General features: G+C 56.0%; 2 protein-coding genes and 1 long non-coding RNA gene across 7 annotated transcripts; 1 reads left to right on the forward strand and 2 right to left on the reverse strand.

Annotated features, from left to right (window-relative positions):
- Positions 1-917: 917 nt before the first annotated feature.
- On the reverse strand, positions 918-2541 carry LOC120889922 (uncharacterized). The gene is made up of 2 exons (XR_005734155.2): positions 2076-2541; positions 918-1293 (listed from the first exon to the last, which is right to left on the reverse strand). It is a non-coding gene; the product is annotated as an uncharacterized LOC120889922 (long non-coding RNA).
- Position 2542: 1 nt separating this feature from the next.
- Ntmt1 (N-terminal Xaa-Pro-Lys N-methyltransferase 1) lies at positions 2543-10522 on the forward strand. Of its 4 annotated transcripts, none has more exons than XM_013356785.4 (5): positions 2543-2687; positions 6501-6651; positions 8297-8512; positions 9263-9515; positions 10153-10522. In XM_013356785.4, exons 3-5 carry the CDS (start codon positions 8351-8353, stop codon positions 10407-10409), a joined length of 672 nt encoding a protein of 223 aa, XP_013212239.1. In that variant the 5' UTR covers positions 2543-2687; positions 6501-6651; positions 8297-8350; the 3' UTR covers positions 10410-10522. The 4 variants fall into 4 exon arrangements, with proteins under 4 accessions (XP_013212239.1, XP_077904536.1, XP_005321126.1 ...); XM_005321069.5 differs by lacking the exon at positions 2543-2687 and adding an exon at positions 3019-3153; XM_078048410.1 differs by lacking the exon at positions 6501-6651 and having other exon boundaries at positions 2561-2687.
- A 581-nt stretch (positions 10523-11103) lies between these two features.
- On the reverse strand, positions 11104-16428 carry Asb6 (ankyrin repeat and SOCS box containing 6). 2 transcript variants are annotated; one of them, XM_078048407.1, is made up of 6 exons: positions 16159-16423; positions 14576-14757; positions 13581-13687; positions 13377-13485; positions 12784-12870; positions 11104-12661 (listed from the first exon to the last, which is right to left on the reverse strand). In XM_078048407.1, exons 1-6 carry the CDS (start codon positions 16269-16271, stop codon positions 11994-11996), a joined length of 1266 nt encoding a protein of 421 aa, XP_077904533.1. In that variant the 5' UTR covers positions 16272-16423; the 3' UTR covers positions 11104-11993. The 2 variants fall into 2 exon arrangements, with proteins under 2 accessions (XP_077904533.1, XP_077904534.1); XM_078048408.1 differs by lacking the exon at positions 13377-13485 and having other exon boundaries at positions 12549-12661; positions 16159-16428.
- Positions 16429-16587: the final 159 nt, after the last annotated feature.

A 16587-nucleotide genomic window follows, 5' to 3' on the forward strand; every position in this document is an offset into this window, starting at 1 on the left:
GTGCATTAGAACCCCCCACCGCCACCCCTCCGCAGTGGGAGCTTGCTGAAAATATACTGAACTTCCCCCCATCTCCCACGCCAGATTCCGATTCTGTGTCTGGAGTGGAGCTAAGACAATTTGGGGGGCAGGGGCGTTGGGCATCAACGGGGCCTCCCACCAAACTACATCCCAAGCCAAGACTCATTTATAACAAACCCCATTCCCTTAGGGAGGCAGAGCCTCAGTCACCCCCTCGGTTCTAATACTGGGGGTCTCCAAGCCTACTCCCTCTCCACCACACCCCACTCTCAGATTGTTGGCAGCCCCAAGCTGGCTCCTAGGTGTCCTCACACTCACCCTGCTGGGGATTCTGAGTGAGGCCAGCGAAGTCCCTGAGGTTAGAGCCCTCTAATAAGCTGGTCCTTAGAAGAGTCCATCTTCCCCTGCATAGTCCTTCTGCCAGCCCCTCCCAGCTACCTCCTGGGCATCTTCAGAGTCATTGTGATCCGCCTGTCCTCACCCATAGCTATTTGAGGAACAGTGGGCACTGAAGCCTGGAGACAGAGGGCGGGGCCCTTGTGCCCTGGGTGCCAGGCTGCAGCCACAGGTGGCTTTGGCACTCCTGGTCAGGGCAGCCAGGCCTAAGCAGGGAAGGGAAGGTCTAGAGTCACCCACCCCTTCCAGATCCAGGAAACCCAAGTGGGTCATGTTTGGCTGGATGGCTCCGAAGTGGAAGATCCACCTGGAATGGGGCAGAACATAAGGGGGCCTGGAAACTCAGAGAACCAATCTCAAGTCCATGCCTGATTCTTTTTGATACGTGATGCTGAACAAGTTTCTCCCTTCTCAGGGCTCCATGGGAAAACCGACAGGACCGATCTGTGACTCTTGGCTGGGAGAGGGCAGGGAGGAAATTCATGATATTGTACAAGATATGGTTTAGGCAAGTATTTTACAGGCATGTTATAATTTTATAACTTGAAAATGACTGTCATTCAAATTACAGGACATCTACCTGGAGGAGACATCCGAAAAGATGTACTCCATTTTCTTTTTTCTTTATTTCTTTTGCAGTGCTGGAGATTGAATCCAGGGGCACTGTGCCACTGAACTATATCCCCAGCCCTTTTTATTTTTCAGCTTTGAGACAGGGTCTTGATGAATTGCCAAGGCTGGCCTTGAACTTGAAATCCTCCCACCTCAGCCTCCTCAGCAGCTTGAATTGCAGGTGTGCGCCACTGCACCCAGGCTGTAATCCATTGTTTGTAAAGCTCCTCGGCTAGGTTTGGAGAGGCATGTTTCCTCTGGAAGCTGGAATATCAAGTGAGAGAGACAGAAATGTCTGTATTTATTTAAAGGGTGTGAGATTAAAAAAATGGGCAAAGAACATTAACTAGATGGTTTCTATGTGTCCTCTAACCCTTGCAGTCTGCAAACATCTATTGAGCCACTACTATGTGCTAGGTTTGGAAATTCAGAGATGTGAGAAGCGTTGAGGTCAGGGGGCTGGTTATACCTGGAAATGGCTTGGAGCCTGAGTGTGGAGAAGGGCATTCTCTTCCATTGTCAGGAAATACAGTATGGGTGGATTTTGAGGCATGTGAGAGCTTGGATTAGAGCTACCTCCCAAAAAAAGGATTTTAGACACCTCCAGCAATCAAAATTGCCTAGGATCTGTTCCAGAAACATGGAAAATGAAGCTTGAGAGAAGGGCCCAGACCAGGAGAACCAGGGGTGGTCTAGACTATAGAGGGGATCCCCCCAAACAGGTACATAAGCAGATTTAGGGGACTTAATGGCAGGTGGGACTTTCAGCACTCCCCACTTTTCATTGCATTAAAGCAAACACACTTTTTAAGCACTTCTTGTGTGCACAGCTGAGAGGAAAGCATTGTAAATCTAACATCAAGATGTTATTTTGAGGGAAATGAACTTACTTAAGATGAATATTGTCATTATAACAGCTACCATTTCCTGAAGGCTGGACGTGCAATATCCCACATGGTGCAATATCATCGGAAGTCTAGTAATTATTACATTCATCTGGCAGAAGAGGAGATTGACGCTGGGAGAGGTTAACAGTGTCTACCTACCTGCAAGTTCACGTTTCCAACACGGAAAGATCCCTCCAGAATTTCTGTGAATGGAGGGTCCTAAGGAAGGTCAACGTTTTTGGAATGGAAAGTCCATGAATTGTTCTGTATATTGGGCTGGCAGGTCCCTGGCACAACCAAGTGTATTTCTTTTCCTTCTTTTTTTTTTTCTTTCTTTTTATAAATTATTTTAAGATGGTAATGGAGATGGGTGAGCACCAGTGGCCCTTCCCCCCTTTTTCTCCCAGTGGAAAACCCCCGTCACTCGTTTTTTAAAGTCCAGCCTGGCAGCCTCCGACTAAACTGGTGCACGTGCGGAGGTGGAGGGAGACCAGCGCTGTGGCCTGAAGTCCTCAAGGCAGGGATTTCGTCCCCGCAGGCAAAAGGTTAGGTCCCAGCCCGCAGGACCCGGCAGGCTGGTCGCGGGGCGGGGCTGCGCATGGCTCCGCCCCCGGGCGCCCGGAAGTGACGTGTGCGGACAAAGGCAGCGCGCGCCGCGAGGTGTCGCGTCTAGTGGACCGGCGGAGCTGCGGCGGGCTCCAGGGTCCTCGCCGCCGCCCTCACCCGCTCTTCCCCGTCCCCTTCTCCCAGCCCCGGGAGCCCCCGCCCGGGGTGAGTAGCGCGAGGCGGGGCGGAGGGGAGGCGGCCGCCGGGTGCGGGGAGGCCCGGACCCCCAACTGCCTCGGCGCCCTGAGGCCCCGGTCGTCACGTGACCCGGCGCGTGCTGGCCTCGGCTCCACGTGCGTGTCCCCGGGCGGTCCACCGGCCGGACCTGGGCGGGGCACGGGTCGGAGTAGAGGAGGGAAGCCAAGGCCCCAGAGCCCGGGCAGGGTCCCCCCTAGCCTGGCCTCAGCAAGCCCTTCCTCTCGGAGCCTCGGTTTCCTCCCGTGAGATCAGCGAGCGCCCACTCGGAGGAGAACGCGAGGAGTCGGCGAGATGCTCGGCTCAGCCCCGCGGAGCCCGGTGCCGGTTGCTTAGGCGTTGCTATCACATTTAACCCTGGCCCAGCCCCAGCCCGGCCCCGGCGAGCACAGGTGCAGCTAAAAGACAGCTGCCGCCTGGAGCTCTTGAGGCCAAGGTCAGTTGGATTGCTGGGAGGCCGCCATCTCCCAAAGCCCAGGTTCTGCCCACCAGCTGTGTGATATTTTTCCCTCTGGACCCAGATCTCTTCTGAGTACATTGCAGCCCCTGGTGTCAGAGGCCCTGACGGTGGGCCGGGGCAGGGCAGTGTGCGGAAGGTTGAGGTATGGAACGGTGGCGGTGGCAGATGAGATAGGTTGAGCCCGGGGCTTAAAACTGCTCCTGATGTCCTGAGTGTTAGTTTAATCGCTTTCTTTTGGGTGTTGATTTTTCTGTTTGTCCACTGGAGACTGGGAGGTTGAAGGTACCCATGTCAGCTCTGGTAGGGCAGAGGCATGGGATCTCCAGGCCAGCCTCTTAACTGCTGCAGTGGTTCTGGGCTTATGTGGAAAGGGAGCCCATCCTACCCCTGCTGATTGAAGAGCCATTTTGGAGTCTGCTGCTTGGCCAGCAGTGATCCTTTAAGTATGTTTCTGCACATTGCAGCCTATAGGGCATTTCAGTGCATTTTTTCTTGTTTATCTTAATAATTGGCAGAGTTGTCGAGAATCCCATTCCTGATCTTTAAGCTGGGGAGAGAATGTGTGCCCATACTGTGTGGGGTACCTCAAGCTTTTCATATGCAGTCATAACCGCCTTTCTGTAAGGTCTGTGTCACTGTTCCCATTGTATAGATGAAGAAACTGAGGAACAGTGGGGTTAAATGTGTTATCTGAACTTACACAGCCAAGATTCAGACCCAGTTCATGTAACTCCATCAGGGCCTTTGTTTTTAAGCACCACCCCCGCTTTTTTTTGTTGCTGTTGTTGTTGTTTGTTTTTTGGTACTGGGGATTGAACTCAAGGGCACTTGACCACTGAGCCACATCCCTAACACTGTCTTGTATTTTATTTAGAGACAGGGTCTCACTGAGTTGCTTAGCTCCTCACTTTTTGCTGAGGCTGGCTTTGAACTCAGGATCCTCCTGCCTTAGCCTCCCACGCCACTGGGATCACAGGCATGCTTCTTGCTTCCTTTCCTCCCTTCCTCTGCCTTTCTCACGTGTCCAGTTACTGTCCCCATAGGTCGAGGGAGCACAGGCTTTCTGTCCTCCAGGCTATCTCAGGCAGACCTTTGCCTCCTGTTGCTCTCAGACTTTTTCTTAGGAATACCATATGCAGAGCATGAGGTTACTGCACAGGTCTTCTGGTGACAGTTCAAGCACCATTCTCCTCTGTGGGTCCTGGAAGAATAGAAGCAGCTGGGACAGGTGCTCAGGTGTTTCTCTAAACACTGTGGAATGCGGGAGAGATGGCCACATGCTGCCTACTGTGGGGCAGACAAGATGAGCAAAGGATTTTCTTCCCTCTGTAGCTGTGCAGTAGCTCTTCATGGTGCTTTGGAGCAGAGTGTAGGGGGACTTATTGCTGTGCGCCCAACCAACCTTGCTGTGTCCTCTGGCTCCTAGGACTTCCTGCCAACTCATATGGATACTGGAAGGAAGGCCAGGTGTAGACAGGAAACAAGGAATCACACTTATTCATGAATCAGCAGCAAATATCAGAGTTAGACTTGCTGTTTCCTGGGCCTAGATGTGCCTCCCTTTGGTGGTTCATTCCTAGAATCTGTGTGCAAGTGGGATTCTTTTTTTTTTTTTTTTAAAGAGAGAGGTGAGAGAATTTTTGATATTTAATTTTTCAGGCCTTGGCGGACACAACATCTTTGTTTTTTGTATGTGGTGCTGAGGATCGAACCCAGGCCATACACATGCCAGGCGAGCATGCTGCCACTTGAGCCACATCCCCAGCCCCGCAAGTGGGATTCTTGTAAATTAGATTATTCAGGGACCTTGACATCGAAAGGAATCATTGTTGTAAGGCTTTTATTAAAACAAACAAAACAAAAGTTATATTGTCAGTAATAGCTTTCAGTGTTATTAGTTTTCAACAGTCGAACTGTGTAGTAAAAATGGCTGTAGCCATGTAAAGTTCATGCTTTCATTCACTTGACAGCCAGTTAGCAAATGTCTACCTTGTCCTGGGCACTGGACTGATGATATGTACAAGGTAACGCCCCTGCTCCTAGAAAGCTTGCGCCCTGGGAGGAGAGGCAGAGAGAATGAACTCCCCATTAAGTGTCTGGCACCAATCTTTCTGTCCATTGGCTGAGAAGTGAAGTTTTTACCCCATGTGCTACATGGGGTACCAGAGAAACAGAGTGATAGATCTAAGTTCATTTGCCTGGACTACAGGCAGTGGGGCACAGAGTCAGTCCTGCCGAGCTCCGGGCTGAGTGGGAGCTGGGGTGGAGAGTGATGTGTCCTCCCTAGGGGATTGTGGGGAGGGGGCTGGAACATGGTTTGTGGTGCCTGTTGGCAGGGGGTATGCAGCCCACTTGGCCTGGGTCCTCATCCTTGTTGGGTTCCATCCTGCTGCGTGGTGAGTGACATTCGGGCTTGTGACTTCTTTTTTTTCTTTTTTAATTTTTTAGTTTTAGGTGGACACAATATCTTTATTTTTATTTTTATGTGGTGTTGAGGATCAAACCCAGCGCCCCGCGCATGCCAGGCAAGCACACTACTGCTTGAGCCACATCCCCAGCTTATGACTTCTTTCTGTCAGCTTCAAGGAACAACAGTGCCAGGTGCTTGCCATAACTAGTAGTCTTGGGGATTGGTAGGTCTTGCCACATCATGTCAGGGTTGGAGCGACAGTGCACTCTAGGTAGTGTGCTGCTTTCTTTCTCCAGAGTCACTGCTCCCAGCCCTGGGACGCTGATGTGGGGACATTGTGATGCAGGGGAAGGTGCCATATTTAGAACCAAGGGCTCTCCAGCCTGCTGTTTTGAGGGCCCCTCAGAGTGCAGGGATGGCAGCTGGTCTTGGTTGTGACCCCAGGCCCCCGTGCCTCAAGATTGAAGTGGAGAGTCAGGCTGTAGGCTGATTCTGGAATCTGAAGGGGGCTTCCAGCAGGCTTCTCCCTGGGCTCAGTGAGCAGGTTCTGTAAAATCATGGATCTTTGGAGAACTGGACCCACATAGGGCACACAGACCTGATCACCTACATTCTGGTCCCTTGGTGGGAAAGAGTGTGGCCTTGTCTATGAAGAATTCTCTAATCTGCTGGAGGAGCAGGGTCTGGGATGGAGAGGAGGGTCCCTTCCTTCTCACAGCAACCTTGGTGGCCCTGCCCTGCTGCCCCCACTGGCTCACTGGCTCTCTGGACCAGGCTTCCAATGGCTGAGGTAGAAGTGCATTGAGATAGGAGCATTCTTCCTTTTTTTTTTTTTTTTTGGTACTGGGGATTAAACCCAGGGGCACTTAACCACTGAGCCATATCCCCAGCCCTTTTTTTTATTTTGAAACAGGGTCTTGCTAAATTGCTTAGGGCCTCGCTAAGTTGCTGAGGCTGTCTTTGAACTCCTGATCCTCCTGCCTCTGCCTCCTGAGCCGCTGGGATTACAGACGTGGCTACTGCGTCCAGCTTGGATAGGAGCATTCTTGAGCTGTCTGCATAAGGTGGGTGTGCTGCTTTTGGAAGGTCCTTCAAGTTCATGATACAGATGTGTATTGGGGACTGGTCACAAACCTTACCAAGGACAGATTTTTGGCTTTTTTCATGTTTCTTTTCCTTCTCCCCTTTTAGTCTCTGAATGACTTAATGAAGCCCTTTTCTGTTTTCTGACTTCCCTTAAAACTCCCTTGGTGTTGGGGCTTTTCTTTTTCTTTTTGGTGATGCCAGGGATCAAGCCTAGGCCCTTGTGCACCAGGCATACACGCCACCACTGAGCTCCATCCCCGGCAGCCAGGGTTTTTCTCATAGTTCTTTGTTTGGAACTGGGGATTGAACCCAGGGGTGCTGTACCATGGAGCTACGTCCCCAGCCCTCTTATAATTTTTACTTTTATTTTTTGAGATAGATTTTTGCTAAATTGCCCAGGCTGTCCTGGAACTTGCAGTCCTCCTGCCTTGGCCTCCTGAGTTACTGGCATGACGGGCAGTGCCAGCTCTCAGTTTTTTTGAGGATTTCCCGAGTTCCACAGGTTGACCCTTCTTTGTTGACCCTGTAGTAATAGGGGTCCGTGGCTTAACTGCTGCTCACTGCAGTCTTGTGAAGGTGGGTGGGTAGAACCCCAGAGCCCAGAGCCTTACCGTTTACCTGGAGGATTCAGGTGCTTCCCCTGCCCTCCAGGTTCTGCGCTGGGGCGAGACCCAGCCTCACCATCCAAGTCCACAATACAGATGTGTGTTGGGGACCATCCAAGACCTTATTGCCAGCCTGGTCTCTGCTGCTTTCCCACCCAGTACTGCTCCAGGGGCTCAGTGCTGGGTGGAGGTGAACCGGCAGTTGGCAGAGTCCTGCCCTCTAGAGCTTTCATTCTAGCTACAGCTAGAGAAGAGAACAGTGTGATTCCAGGTGGAAATACCCCAAGAGGACAGCGAGCCCTGCAGTTAGCCCAGGGTGTTGAAGGAGTCATTTACACAGGCAGCTCAGGGAAGGCCTCTGAGGCGACATCTAGGCCGAGGACCGCTGGTGGGAAGAGCTGTCAGAGCTGTCGAGTCTTGGTGTTCAGTGAGTGCAGGGCCCCCGACCTCTTCCCTGTGCATTAGATTCCTTGTCTGCACGCTGATGGAGGCAGTACTTGTCCCCTGGGCAGCAAAAAGGGCTGAGGAGTCATCAGCTGCCCCTGCCATTGTCGTCCCACTGCTGCTGCTGCTCGTCCTATGTCAGCTGGCGCCGCCATGCATTTCGCATTTCCTCTGCCACCCTACAGGGTAGTGCCAGCACACCCCCTTGCCCTCAGTAGACTTGGTTGCATAGCTTCCTATTATTGACAGGTGAGGCCCAGGCACTTTGCATGCACCTGGGGCCACCATAGCCCAGACTGGTCCTCCTTCCCAAGCTCTTCTCGGGATCTTCTCCCTCCTTCCTGAGTCATCTGATGGTACACACCATCACCGCCTCTGCTGCTGTTGTATCTGTCCCCATGCAGACATGTCTCTGGGCTGCTGTCCATGCATTGTTCAGGAAGGAGTCCTCTGTCATCTGAGGGATGTGAGCAGATTTAGCTGCCTGGGTGTTCTGGGTGCCAGCAGGGTCGTGTGGCTCAGAAAGCCTGGATGGCACCTGGCTGGGCTAACTTGCTCCTTGTTCCTCACCCAGGAGGTGTACCCTTGCCAAGTGTGGAGCTTGAGCAGAGCCGGGGCTGGTGACAACATGACGAGCGAGGTGATAGAAGACGAGAAGCAGTTCTACTCGAAGGCCAAGACGTACTGGAAGCAGATCCCACCCACGGTGGACGGCATGCTTGGGGGGTATGGCCACATCTCCAACATCGACCTCAGCAGCTCCCGGAAGTTCCTGCAGAGGTTCCTGAGGGTAGGCAGGTCTGATGTGCACTCCAGGAGGAGACGCTGTGGCTCTGGTGGCACCGGCGGGCTGCATGGGGAGCCACCTGCACATGAAACACTGCCAGCTCTCTGGTCCCCTATCGGTGCCTGCCACCGAGGCCCTAGAGCTGGGGGGTGGGGGTGCGACTTCTAGATTGTCGACTGTCTCAAGGCTACAGGCCGGAGCTGATATGCTGGGGGACTCTTAGGTACTGGAATGTAAGAGTCTTCCTTCAGACTCTTCCGTTGCTGGGGACGAGGTGTCCTGTCGTGTCCGTGGGTGTTGGGGCTGTGGGTATCGCCTCTTCTGCAGCCTCCTGGTTTTCAGGTCTTGATGCTGCTGCTCCCCACCCCTCTGTGCCATGCTGGGTGCTTGTCCCTTCCCTGGGCCTGCTCCCTCTCGCCCCCTCCCTGGCGAGCACTGGAGGGAACCTTGCTCTGTCCTGTGCCTCCCACCACTCATGTTCCATCTTCACTCCATTATTTACCAATTTTCCCTCTTCCAGTTCCTGTGGGAACCCACTCTTGTTGTCATTTTCTGGGGTCTCGGGAATGAGAGTTCAGTGCACCGCCCTTCACGTGGAAATGGCTGCTCTCCTTAGAAACATGAGGCCAAGCAAGAGTGTCCCTATGACCAGCTGGTGCCGGGCCCTGACTGCAGTCGGATCCCCAGGCTCAGGAGGAAGGGCCCCTTTGCAGTGACAGGGTTCCTGTCAGTTGTGCTTGCTCTGCTTTTCAGGAAGGCCCGAACAAGACAGGAACTTCCTGTGCCCTGGACTGTGGAGCTGGCATTGGGAGGATCACCAAGCGGCTGCTTCTACCGCTATTTAAAGTGGTGGATATGGTCGACATGACAGAGGACTTTCTGGCCAAAGCCAAGAGCTACCTGGGGGAGGAAGGCAAGAGGGTGAGGAACTACTTCTGCTGTGGTCTGCAGGACTTCAGGCCGGAGCCGGGCTCTTATGACGTGATCTGGATCCAGTGGGTGATAGGTGAGTGTCCCGCAGCCCTCCCTCCTGCCTGCACCTGCCCTGCCACTCAGGCTCCCCAGCCTGTGAGGAAAAGGCCTCAGGGGCAGGTCTTCTCTCCTAGGCTTTGTTTTAATTAAATACCTGCCACCTGTCCAGGGGCAGCTTTTTGAAAAATGTTAAATGGTCAGTGCCTTTCTGCATTTCAAGTGAAACCAAGCTTTGTTAAGAGTTTTAGAGTAAGGTAGAGAGTATGACTGCCAGGAGCAGTCCTGCTGATGCCCCAGGTGTGCCCCCTGGCCTAACCTGCCTAGGGTGCTGTGCCTTGGCTGCTGATCCTCGTAGGCAGCACCACCCTGCTGTGGCCCTCTGGGCCTAGCTCTCCCTGTACACTGTGTGGACTTCAGGGAAGGTGGTTTCGGGTGCTCCTGCTTCATTCACCCCTCTGCCTAGTCCTAGCGTAGGAGGGACGGGTGGCGTGGCACAGGTGTCAGGCTGGAGGCATCTTGTCAGCTTCAGTCCTAGCTTCAGGCGTAGGAGACTTCTGAGCTCCAGTGGCTTCTTAAACAAATGGGGCTTAGGATTGTTGAACACAGTGGCTGAAGAATGCTTCCCATGCATCCCACCTCACCCCTGGTGACCGTGCCCTCACCCTCCACAGGCCACCTGACTGATCAGCATCTGGCCGAGTTCCTACGGCGCTGTAAGCAGGGCCTCCGCCCCAATGGCATCATCGTCATCAAAGACAACATGGCCCAGGAGGGCGTGATCCTGGACGATGTGGACAGCAGCGTGTGCCGGGACCTTGATGTGGTCCGCAGGATCATCCGCAGTGCAGGCCTCAATCTCCTGGCTGAGGAGCGACAGGAGAACCTCCCTGACGAGATCTACCATGTCTACAGCTTTGCCCTTAGATGAGCTGCGGTGGCTGGAGAGGCCAGGGACCAGAGCCAAGGTGGGGGGCGCTGGCAGCCAGTGTGGCTCAGGAGTGTCAAGGGGCCGCTAAATATATCTGTCTGCCGTCCACTCGCTATAGACTTGCTTCTTAAAAGGCAAAGTGGGACTCACTGGGGAGGGTCCTGCTGACGCAGGCAGGCGGGCCTCACTGCCCATGAGGTGCAGATTGGGCCAGAGGCCAATGCCACACAGCCTGCATGACTCCGGTGCGCTTGATGCTCTCTTTGTGGGAACTGGTGGTCCCTCCACAGGTGCCTGCCTAGTGGGGAGTCACCCCTAACTTACAAAGGCCTGGAGGTGTGAAGGAATGTGGTCTTCACCAGGGAAAGCCGGGTTGGGCAAAATACTGGTCAGGTGAACCCAGGTGGAGCCATTTATGGGATGTTCGTGGCCCAGGACCTTTTTGGTGATAAGACCCTGGTATCTTTCATGTGACGGTCACAACAGCCTGCAGCCAGGGGAGACATCTGGCTGGCCTCCACTGTACTTGAGGGTCCTTCATGGCAGGCACTTTCAGGCAAAAATAAAAGGACAAATCCTTGTGCTCTGAAGGCCCTCCCCAGGCCAGAGAGGTGCTCTATCTCCTCCCCTCCCACCCCTTCCTCACTGGCTGCTGCTGGTCCTTGACCCTGAACGAGAAAGGAAGGCGAGAATCTTATACAGGACCCTCGAGCGAGGCCAGGAGTTTCCGTTTAATTTTGTAATATAAACATACCACATCAGTCTCAGCTTATTCCCAAAGGCATATACAATGACAACATGACTGGAAGTGACTGTGAGGGATTGATGCTGGGTAGGGCAGGTGGCATCTGGTTTTGGTGGTTGGCTCCCAGCAAACTACTCAAAACCAGACCCTTGGGAGGGGCTTTTCCCTGGCTTTGCACTCATGATTGCTTTTGGCAGAAGGCATGGTCCCTGAGACCCTGGGTTTGGCACAGTAGAGCACAGCCCTGGTACCCTGGTGAGGAGGGCCACAGGCGACCCAGCCCCTGGTGGGGGGGGAGCCATAAAGTGTCAGCCACAAGAGTCAGCAGGGGTAGGCCTCAAAGGGCAGCCTGTGGTGGCCCTTGGTGCCTTCTCCCCCAGCTCACCAAAAGCACTTCTTGAGACAGATCTGGAGTGAAGAGGCATGGGTAGGACCGCAGCTGGGCGGCAGCCACAGCTTCCCTCTAGAAGGTTCTAGTTATGCCTCCACACAGGGACAAAGCAGACGCTGGCAGCTCCAGGGGCTGCCTAGACACAGTGCTGCCTGGCTCCCCTCCAGTGCAGAGGCAGAAACTCAGTCCATCTACGCAACTATTCTGCCCAGAGTAGACTGAAACTTGGGCTGGGGGCAGGTGCCAGAAAGAAGGGGCAGACGTACCTCTCCCACTAGAGCAGTTACCTCACCACTAGAGGGGTCACAGCTATGGGCTTTGTGCTTAGTAAGGTTAAGCCTTACCTCCCAGATCAAAGGACCCTCCCCTGGGGTCACCACAGGTGCCAAGTCTACCAGCAGGTGGGGGTTTAAGGTTGTCCAAACCCTGTCCCCTAGTCCAGCACCTGTCAGCTGTCATCCTCTTCTGTACTACTGTGCTCACTGAGGAGGTACCACTTCAGCCTGTCTGGCAGGGGCAGGGCTTTGACCTTCACATCCACAGGCCACGGCTGGAGGTAGAGCCGGATGTACACGCGGCACAGGTGCTTGAGGGGTGGGGGGTAGCTTTCCAGCTGCCTCAGTGAGGAGTGCAGGGCCTGGATCTTTTCTGCCAGACTGCCCACCGGGTGGACATCAAAGTTCTGGGGCAGCTGGAGCCTCTGGGAGTTGGTCACCATGAGGTCCAGGACAGTCTCGGCTTTGCGCAGAAGGTCCACATGGCTCTCGTCTTCTGCACAGCCGGGGTGGGAACAGAGCCTCTCAAAGATGATGTGGAAGCCAGACCAGCAGGACGCGCCGTGGAGGGAGCAGTTGTAGGCAGCCCCAGATTCGAGCAGGAAGCGCAGGAGGGGGAAGTGCAACTTGAAGCTCTTGAGGCAGATGTGTGTGAGGGACTCATGGGCAGGGCACTCGCTGGGGTCAGCCCCATGGGCCAGCAGCAGCTGTGTGACTTGGAAGCAGAATTGGTTGATCATCTGAGCCTCCTCTTTGTCCCCACCCACGGTCTCGCCAAGCAGGAAGATGATGTAGGTGAACACAGTGTCCCCATCTTTGGTGGTGGCCTTGACATCTGCCCCTGGAAGAGCCATCAGAAAAAAAAAAGGTGGGAGGAGGTCTGCAGCCCTCACCAGGCAGGGAAGGAGGGGAAGCAGAAGCTACTGTGGGTGAGAGGCTGGGCTGGGGCATGGGCAGCCTCACCTCCTTCCAGCAGGAGCCGGATATTGTCGGTGTTGTGGACCTGCACCCCGTCGCTGCTGGCCAAAGCATGCAGCAGAGCAGTCTTCCCTAGAGAGGGACAGGAGGAAGTGGAGGCCAGGGCGCTGAGGTCAGGGCAGCCCCACGGGTAGAGGTGGCAACACTCCACCTCTACCCATGAGGCTTCAAAAAAGCATCAAAAGAACTTTAAAAACTTACCAGGGCTGAGGGGGACAGGATTCTGGCCATCTTTTTCTACCCACACAAATCTGGAGTAGATTTAGGGGTTTTCTGTACCCCAAGCTGCTGAGGCCAGCTGGGCCTCTCTTCACAGCAAGCCACTATCTCCAGAAGCTGATGCCCATTCCCATCTCCTACAGAAGGGCCTCAGGGCTGGCAGGGGACAATGACTGCACCGCCTCTCCAAAGCCTCTGGACTCTGAGCTACGGCGTGTCAGCAGATCAACCCTGCACCAGCCATGCCGTGCCGCAGCCAGGCTGCCTCCAGCCAACATGCCAGACACCCACGGGTCACCTGGTTTCCCTCACAAGGTGCCCAGGGCCCAGGCTGTCCCACTTTCCTTTGAGGCACCTACCATGTTTGTCGGCTGCGTTGACATCGGCTCCTAGGTCCAGAAGGCGCTGCAGGCAGGGCAGGCGCTCGGGCTCCTCGCTGGCCAGATCCAGGGGGCTGCTCTCGTGGATCTGAGCCAAGACAGCACCAGCTGGGTTGGTGTGGGGGCTGTGGGCTGCTTTGGGACCCTGGTGCATTCCCCCTGTGAGGCTGGGCCAGCTCTTACCCGGTCCCTCCGGTTGATGTCAGCCCCGTGGCGCACAAGCAGCTCCACCATGTCGGGCTGGTTTCGGAGAACGGCGATGTGCAAGGCCGTGTAGTAGGTGACAGGGTCTGAAGGCAGACAGCACAGGTCAGTCCTGCATCAGCGAGTTTTCACAGGGTCCAGGGCCTGGCCTTGGAGCCCAGCACCAGCATTCGCCCCAGTAGCTGCAGGATTGGGCCCTCTCAACGTTGTCCTCACCAGGTACTAGAGGGCCCGGGGGCGGGTGGGAATCTGGGGCCACTACTTGACCCGTGTGGGCCTTGTTTCCTCTTCTCCATGACGGGCCATAAAACAGCCCTCCTCTTAGCTCGCTGGGGGAGTCACTGAGTGGCTGCTTCTTGGCTGCTGTGCTAGAGCAGGGCCACAGAGCAGGTTCCTGGGATCCGGCTGAAGGACTTCAAGCCAGACCCTCCTTCCTCAGCAATCCCAGGAGCCCCAGAGCCTCTGAGCCTGTGTCCATGGTGAGGGGAGACAAGCCTGGCTACATCCTGGGTCAGCACAGACCTGCACTTGCTGTCCAGGCAGTCGTGCCCTCTCCTGACTCAGCTGTCCTCAGGGGAAAACCACAGACACCAGGAGAACAGTCCCATCGCCACCCTCCCTAGCACTTATCAGCCAGAAGCTGCTTCTTGCAGAGACTGACACCCAGCATGCAGTGTGGCTTATCTGTCACATACCCCCCCCCCCCCGCCCATGGCATAAGCAAAAACACAGGGCAGCTCAGAGTGAGTGGCAGGAAATCACCTTCCCTTAGCTCTGGGCACAGTGCCAGCAGCCGCATTTCCACACTAATGGAAGCGGGATTAGGCCGGGAGCTGGCAGGTTTGCTGAATCAATCATGGCAGAGCAGCAGCACACTCGCTGGGAGCAGAGGGGGCAGGAGCTTTTGAAAGCCTGCAGGGGAGTGGGAGGCTATCCAACAGGGGCTTCCCTGGCTCCTCCGGGCTCCAGCTGACCTTCAAAGTTGAGATTGGCCCCATTCCTCAGGAGAACATCAGCTGCCCGAGTCAGCCCCAGCTCAGCCATCTTCAGCAGGGCGTTGCTTACGCCTTCCTGGTAAAAGGGAGAGGGGGCCTTCTTCTCCAGCAGCTCAGTGAGAACGAGGATTCGGCTCTCCTCGCTGGCAGCATAACTGGGCCTGGGGCAGCAAGAGGCAGACCAGCTCAGGCCTGGAACCATGGTGGGACCGGGATGCCCTGCCTTAACCACCCATGCAAACGGGACCCTGACAGTGGGGCAGAAAGTCCTTCTTGGAAGGTTTGAAGAGGAGAGAGGCTGGGCTTTCTAACTTGCAGCAGACTCCACCCCAATGTCTGGGTACACAGCCTCACACTTGGGCTGTTGGGATTGCAGGGAACCTTGGAGTCTGGAAGCCAGAATCACTGACACGCATTCTTCAGGAAGCCCTCACACTTGGAGACATCCTTTGCTCCCTGAGCTGCAGGATGCCCCCGATGACTGGCCAGAGTGGTCAGCAGAGGCCCCTTCCCCTGTCACCCAGCTGCCCTCTAGCCCAACCCCACCCCAGCTCGCCCACAACCCTCCGCCTTTCCTGGCCAGCACTATTAAGAGCTACATTGGCTTTCCCTAAAAGTTCAGGCCAGGGACAGCTCCACGTTTTACACACAGCTTTGACAATGTCCCAAACTCCTTTAAGCTGCCACCTCCTCCTCGGGTGAGGGCTCCCTTCTCGGTATTCCCACTCGCCCTCTCCCTGGTTACACCCATCAGTACCCCTTCAAACCGACTGGCTCAAGGTTCAACTTCACTGCTCCGCAGGATTTTCTCACCCCTTGGCTAGATCCTCACAAGGGACAGAGCTCTTGGTGAAGGCTGGGGCACCTCAACAGGCCCTGCAAGCTTCACTGAACTGCCCTTGCCCAGCACCACCTCAGAGCTCGGGAAACACCTGCATTTTAGAGAATCTCCTAGCGAACAAAGCTAAGAGTGTCCCAGCTCCCACCAAAGGTCCTGACTGGACTGAGATCAAGGCCTGCTCGAAATTCCAACAGACAAGCCCCTGCCCACACGCGGACCCCTTTCCTCTACACATCGAGCAATTGCTTATGCCTGTCGGCCTCTCTGCAGCCGAAGCACCACCAAGGCTGGGGCCCCTTAGCTCACCCCAAGCGCCCGACACAGCAGGCCGTGTGTACTGCCCACTCACGCCCCTACACCTTCCCCGCGGCTCATCGAGAGGCCGGTCGCCCATAGAAAAAGCAAACGGCCACAACAAGGTCCTCTTTGCCCTGCTCTGGGGGCAGGATGGAGGCCCTCACCGACTGTACCCTGCTTCCCCGCACGGGTGGGGCGCTGGGCGGAGGCCCGCCGACACCCGCCCTGGGGTCTGTCTGCCCTCCCGGGCAGCGGGGAGCACTCTCGCCTCGCCAGGGCTCGGCGCGCAGGAGCTCGCGCTCCGAGCTCGCAACCGAGGCTTCGGCCCGAGGCCCCGCATCTGCCCAAGGACACACCCGCCCCGCCCGGCCCCGCCCGGCTCGTGATGACCTAGTGGACGCAGCACCGGGTCGGAGCGCCTCACCCGTCCAGGGGCTCCTGCCGCTCGGGGTCCTGGATCCCCAGGGCGCCCAGGATGGCGTCCACCAGCGGCTGGTACTCGAAGATGATCCTGCGGAAGCCGTGCAGGAACGGCATTGCGGCGGCGGGGCGCGCAGGCCGGCTCCTCTCCGCGAGGCCGAGACGCCAGCCGGGCGTGGTACAGCGGCCGCGGCTCCCGCGGGGCTGAAGCGGTCCTGACTCCGCACCGGGCCGAGTCCACCGCCCAGGTCGCCGCTCCGTGCCGGAAGTGATCCGAGCTCTCTCACTTCCGGCCCGCGCCGCTCCGGGAAGCGAGCGCGGCCACAGCGCCCCCTGCGGACGCGGGGGACCGCGGCGCGTGGGGGACGCGACCAAGCGCGGACCCACCGGGAGTGTGCGGGAGGAGGGGGAGCGCTCCGCCCAGGGCGGGCCG

Source organism: Ictidomys tridecemlineatus, chromosome 4, assembly GCF_052094955.1.
Source record: "Ictidomys tridecemlineatus isolate mIctTri1 chromosome 4, mIctTri1.hap1, whole genome shotgun sequence".
Classification (NCBI taxonomy): Eukaryota; Metazoa; Chordata; class Mammalia; order Rodentia; family Sciuridae; genus Ictidomys; species Ictidomys tridecemlineatus.